This window comes from Pundamilia nyererei, unplaced genomic scaffold (assembly GCF_000239375.1).
Source record: "Pundamilia nyererei isolate P.nyererei 1_Seehausen unplaced genomic scaffold, PunNye1.0 scaffold00030, whole genome shotgun sequence".
Taxonomy (NCBI): domain Eukaryota; kingdom Metazoa; phylum Chordata; class Actinopteri; order Cichliformes; family Cichlidae; genus Pundamilia; species Pundamilia nyererei.
The window spans coordinates 4,173,946-4,183,974 of record NW_005187431.1 but is presented as its reverse complement, the minus strand read 5'-3'; the positions used below and the strand labels follow the sequence as shown (position 1 = coordinate 4,183,974).

At 43.5% G+C, this 10,029-nt stretch overlaps 2 protein-coding genes across 2 annotated transcripts in view; one reads left to right on the top strand and one right to left on the bottom strand.

The window, feature by feature from the left end:
* Nucleotides 1-1,477, bottom strand: part of rbbp4 (retinoblastoma binding protein 4) — a 7,865-nt gene extending 6,388 nt beyond the window's left edge. The window contains exon 1 of the mRNA XM_005728923.1: nt 1,467-1,477. Within this exon, the coding sequence (XP_005728980.1) occupies nt 1,467-1,477 (11 nt within the window). The remainder of the gene's footprint in view (nt 1-1,466) is intronic.
* A 91-nt stretch (nt 1,478-1,568) lies between these two features.
* The window catches only part of tert (telomerase reverse transcriptase), a 13,245-nt gene continuing 4,784 nt past the window's right edge, over nt 1,569-10,029 (top strand). The window contains exons 1-13 of the mRNA XM_013909765.1: nt 1,569-1,861; nt 2,506-3,781; nt 3,870-4,059; nt 4,153-4,306; nt 4,397-4,564; nt 4,701-4,862; nt 5,806-5,907; nt 5,993-6,078; nt 6,160-6,276; nt 6,420-6,491; nt 6,784-6,972; nt 7,205-7,331; nt 9,521-9,605. Of these exons, the coding sequence (XP_013765219.1) occupies nt 1,646-1,861; nt 2,506-3,781; nt 3,870-4,059; nt 4,153-4,306; nt 4,397-4,564; nt 4,701-4,862; nt 5,806-5,907; nt 5,993-6,078; nt 6,160-6,276; nt 6,420-6,491; nt 6,784-6,972; nt 7,205-7,331; nt 9,521-9,605 (2,944 nt within the window). The 5' untranslated portion in view covers nt 1,569-1,645. The remainder of the gene's footprint in view (nt 1,862-2,505; nt 3,782-3,869; nt 4,060-4,152; nt 4,307-4,396; nt 4,565-4,700; nt 4,863-5,805; nt 5,908-5,992; nt 6,079-6,159; nt 6,277-6,419; nt 6,492-6,783; nt 6,973-7,204; nt 7,332-9,520; nt 9,606-10,029) is intronic.

The following is a 10,029-nucleotide window of genomic DNA, read 5'->3' as shown; positions in this document are numbered from 1 at the left end:
CTGTCCATCAGAGATTTTATTTTGGCAGAGTCCTTCTGTCTCCCACCACCTGCACTGGGTCCAGGGTGCATCCCAGAACAGAGCTGACCTTCCTAATGAGTTTATCCAACCTCTTCCTCTCAGCTGCCGATAAACTGCTGCTCCACCATACCACACTGTAAAAAATGACGGATGCCACCACAGAGTCATAGGTCTTTAAAAGCGCTCCCCGGACTCCAAATGACCTCAGCCGCCTCAGCAGGTCGAGTCTGCTCTGACCCTTCCTGTAAAGTTCATCAGTGTTGTGGCTCCAGTCTAGTTTATTATTCAGGTGAATCGGCAACAACCTTTAAAAGTTGGTCTTTACAGTCAACAAATTTCGCTATCAAGTGATTTGACTGTTAACGTGACAAAGCCTAGGTATTTATCAGTGTTATGAGAAACTTCTCATTGTTCCCGCACCTTGCTACAGCGTTAGCATTACCATAAGACGTGAACTCATTTCTTCACCTCTGCCCGGTATTCACACACAAATTAGCCCAACTTTTCAGAGACTGTGCCCAAACAATAACTGAGCTTTGACATCAGTAAAGTTCACCTTCACACTCTTAAATTACCCCCGCTTGTGTTGACTGTTATAGAGTAAAACACAAGAGCTACGGGCAGCTTGCCCTAGCTGCCACCTAAGCTAACCTGACAACTAGCTGAGGGGCATCAAACAGAATCGTTTCTTTTTGCTGACAACTAAAGTACTCACTCTACCTTCCTTGTCTGACATCATGTTTCTCCCACGTAGCTGACAGAAAACTGAAAGCTGAAGTGTGGTTAAGGTGTAGAGCCCCTTGAGCTTCGTCCAAGCTGGTCCTCCGGTGTGCCTGCAGACCCCCGGTACCGTTTAAACCACGGGAGTACAACGGCACGCTACGAACTAGCTAACCGAGCAGCCGACTGTGAGAGACGTGGGTGCATTCGCGCGCTCAGTACAAAGAGGGGCGTCTTCCCACCAATTACGGCGCAGCACCTGTGCGCGTGGCTATCGCAGACTCCGGTGCAGCTGCAAGTAATTTCGATGGCAACCTAGAGCACCAGCCATAGCAAATAGGAACAATGACACTATTTTTACGTCAAAGCACGCACACCAGACACGAATACTGAGAAAACTAATGTATTGTTATCCTTACTAAAATATACTGTTACAAACTGGACGTTATGAAGGTAAACACCACCCGTGTGCTTATTGTGTTTCTTGGCATTTCTGCACACCAGGTAGAAAACTTCGTCGTTGTTGTTCTTCTGAAGGCTTCGTTTGCGGGTTTTTTTTTAATTAAAATGTAATTTTAAGGTCATAAACAAATGTCGCTTTAACCGCCTGTGGTGCCCATATAATGCTGGTGACAGAATGAATGATCTCTGGTGAGCAGTTCTCATAGCACGTGATACTGTCACTTTTTCCACTACACTCGTGCCAAAAGACAACAAGCCTTTACCTGTTTGTCATTGGTCAACAGTAAATTCCCCCCTTTAGTATGAGAACTTTTGATTGGCCGACTCTAATAAACCGCTTTCCCATAGGCTAAGCATGACGCGGGCCCTTAAAACGTGAAACATAGCTAAATCCCGGTGTAAAGTAGCTAACCTCTGTTCAAGTGCTCCGAACACAGTCGGTATGTCTGCGACTGATATGTCCGGTGTGTTGGATATCCTTCGGTTATTGTATCGGCACACGCAGACACTGGAGGAGTTTTCGGACAGCATCGTGTTCAGAGAGGGACAGAAAGCAGCTCTCATTGAGCAGACAGATACAAACCGTTTCAAATCGTTCGTTAGGAGTGTTTTTGTGTGCTTTGACAAGGAGCTACAGAAGGTAGCGAGCTGCAAACAGGTAACGTTTCGCCCTATTGAAAAGTATACATGTACATTTCCCAGGTTAGCCCTGAGGAGTTGACACGCACTCCTCTGTGGACGTTTGAAGCGGTGTAGCTAACTCTGCCTGCCATGCTGTTATAATGTTAAAGCCAGGAAACCATGTTACACTCCCATATTTTTTTTTCTCATTGAAACTAAGCTGGGAGTAAAATGTGCGCTGCTGGAGGATATTTCAGCTTCAGCGAGGTCCTCTTTTTTTCTTTTGGGGCACCCCCCCCCCCCTTTTTTTCTCCTTTATTAGACATGTTTAAATGTATCCAGTTATAATGACAGATAGTTAATATCGCCCGATATATTCGTCCGGCTCTACACTAGGACACGGGGCGGGCCCCAGAATAATGCTCTGAAAGGGTTTTCACTGTGCTAGGTTATACGTGGGATATTTCATCTCAGGATCTTTCGAGTGCCATGACTCTTTGATTTAATGGCTCTAGTTAGTAAGGCAAGCTGTAACTTTGAAGTAATTTTAATCACATAGAAGAATAAAGAACTCAGATTATTGTTTTGTCTCTGGGCTAATATAGCAAAGAGTTTGCCTTCGTCAAGATTTAACAGCTTAATGGCAGATGGCCTCTTCTTATGTATTCATACTTTCCACAGATCTGCAGTCTGCCTGAACTACTGGCGTTTGTTCTCAACACTCTAAAAAGAAAAAGAAAAAGGAATGTCTTGGCACATGGGTATAATTTTCAGACGCTGGCTCAGGAGGATCGGGATGCAGATTTCCTCAAATTCCAAGGCGATGTAACACAGAGTGCTGCCTACATCCACGGCAGTGACCTGTGGAAAAAAGTCATAACGCGTCTGGGCACAGACATCACGCAGTATCTCCTGGAGAGCTGCTCTGTGTTTGTGGCAGTTCCTCCTTCGTGTGCTTTCCAGGTGTGCGGCCCTCCAGTCTATGACAGGGTGTCCATGACCACGGCCTCTTGTGGGTTTTTTCTCCAGCCGCGAGTCAGGAAATATAATCGTACCAAGACTGAGAGCTGTCGAGGGTCAGTGAGTTTGAAACAGAAATGCACAGTTGTGACTCCTGCAAGCAAGAAGATGAAAAGAAGGAATAAAGGAGGGACAAAGGGGAAAAGAAAACGGGAAACTGGAGAAGAGGAGGAGGTGGCAGTTTGTTCAAGAAAGAGGAGGCGAGTAGCATCTGTAGAACATCAACAGGCGATCCAACAAGTTGGCTCTGAAAAGGAAGGACAGGCCGTGGCTGTGGAATCAGCACCACCTACAGCTTTCAAACAGCCTGTTGAAATGCCAACATTTGTACTTCCCTTGGAGGGTGGTCCTAGTTGGAGAACAGGGATTTTCCCCCCTTTACCACCCTCGCAATGTTTTATCCGTACCCTGGGATTCCTGTATGGGGGCAGGGGCATGCGTGGCTTTCTTCTTAACAGGAGGAAGAAGACTGCTCATGGATCCAGAAGGCTTCAAGGACAAGATCTGGTAAGAATAGTCTTCTTCGAGGGACTAGCGCATTTGAATGGAGTAGAGAGGAAGCCTAAAAAACTCTCCCAGCGGTTCTTTGGCTTGGTCCCCCTGTTTAGGCAGCTCTTACAACAACACAGGAGATGTCCCTACACCAGAATACTACAGAGGTTATGTCCATCAATGGAGGAGAGCAATGCAGGACAGGGAGAACTAAACTCACTCTTACCTCAGCACTGTGCACCGCACAGGGTTTACCTGTTTGTCCGGGAATGCCTCTCTTCTGTGATCCCACAAGAACTGTGGGGCTCTGATCAAAACCGGCTGCATTTCTTTGCCAGGGTCAGGACTTTCTTGCAAAGTGGCAAGTTTGAGAGGCTCTCACTGGCTGAACTGATGTGGAAGATAAAGGTGAATGACTGTGGTTGGTTGAAGAGGAGTAAAACAGGTGAGGTTAGCACCAATGGTCTTTTTTTTTTTTTTTTTTCATGGCTTCGTGTTTCATGCCCGACCTAACCAATGTAACTCATCTGCAGGCCGTTTTCCACCCAGCGAGCTTGCGTATCGGACACAGGTCCTGGGTCAGTTCTTGGCTTGGCTTCTGGATGGATATGTTACAGGCCTTGTGAGAGCCTGTTTCTATGCAACAGAGAGTATTGGGCAGAAGAACGCCATCAGGTTCTACAGGCAGGAAGTCTGGACCAAACTGCAAGAATTGGCCTTCAGGTACACTCACACAACATTACTACAGTAGCCAGCATACATACAGACATGAGGCATACGTCCAAAAAAAAGGAACAAAATTTTCTTTTCATGTAGAGGTCACCTTTCCAAAGGCCAGATGGAGGAGCTGACTCCAGCTCAGGTGGCATCCCTGCCCAAAGGCACCGTCATCTCCCGCCTTCGCTTCATTCCCAAGACTGATGGCATGAGGCCCATCACACGAGTCATAGGAGCAGATGCCAAAACAAGGGTACGCACCAACAGTTACCTCAGACTTGTCTGTTATTACATCCTGTGTCCATGGGCTGGTTTTTCAACTTTTCTTTGGTCCTCCCTACAGCTCTACCGAGGTCGTGTCAGGGACTTGCTGGATATGCTGCGGGCCTGTGTGCGTGCCACTCCATCACTACTGGGATCCACAGTGTGGGGGATGACTGACATCCACAAAGTTTTGTGCTCTTTGGCACCAGCGCAGAAAGAAAAACCACAACCCCTCTATTTTGTTAAGGTGAGTTGTTACATTTAATAGTTTGGCAGAGAGCTTTCAATTTATTTTAAGGATAATACAGCTGTAAATTTCAGCACACTAATATGGACATATTGTATAGGTAATGCATCATTTAGCTTTTTCCTCTTTGTTTAAGATGGACGTGAGTGGAGCCTATGAGAGTTTGCCGCATGACAAACTCATAGAGGTGATTGGCCAAGCCCTGTCACCTGTCCACGATGAACTCTTTACCATCCGCCGCTATGCCAAGATCTGGGCAGACTCACACGAAGGCCTGAAAAAGGCCTTTGTCAGACAGGTAGCCATCCGATCTGCAAACATGCTTATCTGAGAGCATACATAGTATTAATTAGTCCAAAATGACATTTATGGTAATATTAGTTAACATCACATTACTTAAACTAGTGTTATACCTGCTAGCCTGGTGTATTTGTTGGATTAAAACGCATACATTTTAATTTACATGTTATTCTTTATTTTTATTATATCGCTACGTACAGTGTGACTGCAAAAAGGGCTGCTCATAAGCACCAATCAAATCAATAAAAAAAACCATTTTTCTTCTTCTGTGCAAACTAAATATTCATTATATAAACTAGTCAGTCGGACTGATTATTAGACACTGTAACTTACTGTCAGTGTCACCGTCAGATGAACACAGGCACAGTTATGCTTGACAACACATTCCAGTGACTCTCAAAGTGCCACTGTACTAAAATTATTTAACAAAATGTATTTATGAACAACAACATGCCTGCAGCATACATTTAATGTTGCTGTAGTTCAGCTGCTAGACATATTATATGTAATTTGTAAGGATTAGAGTGTTATAAGCGATGTAGATGTTGATAATCCTGCGACCTTACTCAGTTTATATAATGAGTTTCATCCAGATTGATCCGTGCGTCTAGGAGGAGTTAGTGTATGTATGCCTGTTCCCTATCATAAATATAGTTACATGTCTGGTTAAACCAAGTCACTCCAGCTATACTGACATTATGACCAACACCAGCACAACCATCTAGATCAGCAGTGGGAAATTAATTTTAACTGATGGAAATTAATGTGTGCCAGACCCTGATCTAAGTGCACAGGTCAACAAACACGTCGCTGAACCCTTTGGCAGACATGGCCATCAAACTAAGTTCAACTCAATTTAAGAAGAAGAATCTGTGAAAACCACCATATATAAACATTATTTATGAGTGAAAGTCGGTCTTTTTTTGTTTTGGTTAACACAGGCAGATTTCCTGGAGGATAACATAGGATCCACCAACATGAAGGGCTTTTCGACGTCATTGCAGAGAAAAGGCAAAGTTCATCACGCCGTCCTGGTTGAACAGGTAACTCTGGCTTCATCGCGTGGTTTGCTGTGGCTGGGCAAATTGTGTGCTTAAGTCCTGAACGCATTACTTTTCCTTGCTGCAGCACTTTTGCTCAGATCTTCATGGCAGAGAGGCATTGCAGTTCTTTACCCAAATGCTAACTGGGAGTGTTGTTCAGTATGGGAAAAAGTAAGATTCTCGAACACCGTTTTCTAAAACATTTTGATGTCATCAAGGCAGTTACGTCTATTTTGTCCCTTTATGTTTCAGGACGTACCGTCAGTTCCGGGGGATTCCTCAGGGATCGGTTGTATCTAGTTTGCTCTGCTGCCTTTGCTACGGCCACATGGAGAATCTCCTGTTTAAAGATATTCCAGGACACAAAGGGTACATTAGACCTCGCTGTATTTCAGTCAGCTCCAGCTTGTATACATATTACCCGTCATGGGCAGAAGAGGGCACTCTTTCTGTGCTGTAGCTCTTGATTTGGTCCACTGTGGCTGTTATTTTGCTCTCCTTGTGTCCTGCAGGTGTTTGATGAGACTGGTGGATGACTTCCTTCTGATTACACCAGACCAACATGAAGCACAAGCTTTTCTGAAGTATTACTTTCAGTTCAGTTTTAAATATTCTGTGTTACTGCACAATATATTTTGGAGTAGGGGACTGGAATGGGATTAGCAGTTTTCTGTAGAACCCCAAATAAATGCATCCACATATATAGTTATTCTGAACAGCTTGCTTGAGACAGTGGATGACCTGGTGAGCTGCACAAAGTCTCAGTATAAGAGAAATAGAGAGTTTTTACATGTATTTATTTATTTTTCAAACTACAAATAATGCAAAGCTGCTTATTTTAGTGCATTTATAATGCCGCTTGCTCTTTGTGTGTAGGATCTTGCTGGCCGGAGTGCCACAGTATGGTCTGGCAGTCAACCCGCAGAAGGTGGTTTTGAACTTTCAGGTATCGGGAAGCGCGGCTTCCTGTCCCGACATTCGCATGCTGCCCCCTCGCTGCCTCTTCCCCTGGTGTGGACTGCTGCTGGACACCCACACACTGGACGTCTATAAAGACTATTCCAGGTGAAAGGTCCATTCCAGCTGTAATTATACTGCACAGTTATTGTGTTATATTGTGGTGTCTCCTTGGGCCTGTTGTCAAGGCTTTATAGTTTATGGCTGAACTTTGTTCCTACTCATAAACGTGAGCCAATTCTGGCATAGATGAATGATCCTCTGGTCAAACAAAAATCTCTCTGTAGTTCTGAATGTTTTGTTGTTTTTAAATTTTCTTGCTTTTTTTCTTGTTTCACAGCTATGCTGGACTGTCTCTGCGCTACAGCCTTACTCTGGGTTCATCCCACTCTGCAGGACAGCAGATGAAAAGGAAACTAATGGCTATCCTCAGGCTCAAGTGTCATGCCCTGTTCTTTGACTTGAAGGTCGGGAACAAAAATATTTTTAAGACGTTTCAGAATGCCGTAACTGTTAAACATTGACACATTCTTTTAGATCTGATGATTGTGGACAATTATGGGAAGGTGCAGTTTGGCAAAAGCTGAGTACACAGATCAAAACATGCTGTTAAGAGAAACTTGGACTCATTTCTCATCTTTCTTAAGATATTTTGATCAGCTATTTTTAAACTATATATTCTTTCTACGAAATGTATATGTTAATATTATACAGACACTGAAGCATCACCAGCATGCTATGTCCAATGTCTGTGTCAAAAGTACAAGCTAGAAAGATGCCAATCAAGGTAAATGAGTCCTTGAACAAAATATCCAATAAAATGACCGACTGGTGATTTTAAAAAAGTAATTTCTACAAATGCAATATAATTATACTAATGGCAAAGAATTAGTTGAACTTTTCATGTACTTATTAGATACATTTGACAGGTTGTAATACTGCCAGGTTTAGGTGTTCAAACTAATGACATGATATTCAGAGTTTGAGTAGTACAGCTTTGACTGAAAATAAAAGCCTGGTTGCTCACGAAGTCGGCTACTGGAAAGAAAGATTAGCTGGTGAGAGCAATCTTATTGATCTGGCAACTTTGCAGGATGTCAGAAGAAGTGTTGCACAGATATGAAAGGGTAGAAAGCTTTTCTTTTCTTTTTTTCAAGACTGGATGTTCGACTGGACCATTCTGTTGCACATTAGCTGGCATCCTGGAGATCATTGTCTTGTTTCATGGCTCAGTTTCAGCCAAGCTTTGGCTTTCAGGCAGATGCCCTCACATTTGATCCCAGCGTACTTTGTAATACACGGGAGTTTATCGTCTCAATGGCTGTATCCCAATTCAGGGTCTGCAGCCTTAAAGTACGCAGCCTTAACGGTCCACAAGGGCCGCGTACTTAAAGACCGCTAACGCCGGAAGTGCGAGGCTTGTAAAATGGGACGGTCTAGCCTCCGTCGTGCTGCCAAGGTTGCCTAGCAACCATGATACTAACAGCTGGAAACGTGTCATACAGCTTTGTTTGACAGAAATGAAGGAGAACATCTTTTATTTGTTTGTTTGTTTCTACATGAGCTTTGATCATTCTCTGTAAGATTAAGGTCAGCTATTGGATGGCGTATATTTTAAAGTAAAGGCTTTAAAACCAAGTTAGTACAAACGTCACATAACTTTGCCGACATGTGGCCAACAGTAATGTTTTAGTGTTCTTCGTTATTAAACATTTGCACATAAATAAGTGACATAATATTCAGTACTTACTTATAGTTCAAGTACGGAATATAGCCCGTCATCCACTGTTTTTTTTCGGCAAAATTATCCACACCCAGCGCCGCGCTATGCATTCTGGGATATGTTGGGCCACGAAGTCTACACCGCCACATCCTTAAAATTCAGGGAAATGAAGGACGCATTTGAGGGCCGCATTTCGAGCAGCCTTCGAATTGGGACAACCTTCGTCGCGTCGCTGTGACATAATCGGCCTTAAAATGCGGCCCATAAGGCTGCAGACCCTGACTTGGGATACAGCCAATGACTGCAAGGTACCCGGGACCTGTGGCTGCAAAAAAAAGCCCAAATCATCACCCCTCCACACCGTGTTTGACCGTTGGCATGAGGTGTTTGTGCTGATGTGCTGTTTTTATCAAACAGATTGGAGATTATTGCTTTTCAAAATAATCTCCAGTCTGGTCTCATCTGTCTAAAGCACATTGTTCCAGAAGACTTGTGGTTTGTTCGAATGCAATTTTGTCAAGCTACGCTGCGCTGCCATGTTTCTTTTTTTCTTTTTCTTTTTTTCTTTTTCTTTTTTTTCCTTCCCTCTTACTCAAATTTGGTCACACTTGGCTCAGAACAGGACGGCACTGGTCAAAGCTCGAATACTGGGCCTTCAAAATGCACAGCCTAAAACCAATGTGCGATATCACTGAGGCGATGTCCATCTTTTTATACAATTGTACTTTTGAGGAAAAACCAAAGTGACCATAAAGCAATCAAATTCAATTCCCAGCTGTAAAGCATGGCAGAGGGAGCAGCAGGGTTTGGAGCTGCTTTCTGTTTTGACTAACAGGAAAATCCGACCTGAGCAATCAATGAAGAAATCTTGTATCAGTATCTTAGTAAACTACTTGCTTTCCGTTACATTAATCTATACATTTTTCTCCTCAGACTAATTCTCTTGAAGCGGTCTACAAGAACATGTACAAGATGGTGCTGCTGCATGCGTACAGGTACTGTTGTCAGTGTCAGATTGGTGCATTTACCCACCTGTAACATCAAAATACATGGACAATAAACACAAACTGGGAACCTTCAACATGAATCGCTTCCAGTTGGGTAAAAATCTGGGTTATATTAATCAGTACCTGCACCGAGCTTAGAAATAATTGTCCCGTGGCTCCCCACACTCTCTAGCAGATCATTACATGAAGGAACCTTTTAAAAAAACAAGCGCGTCCATGCTCACAGGTGTACACACGGGTGCTCACACCCACAAACTACACCCTTTTTGGCTCCTACCTCAAAGCACACTGTGTGCTGTCGATCTTACGTGCTGCACAATAATGTTTAATATTTAGTATTTACTGTGATGTTGTTTATTCTATTACTCTTGTTCTCTTCTGCTTGTTTTCTTTTTTCTTTCTCAGCAGGTGATCCAGGTGATTGATATATGCATT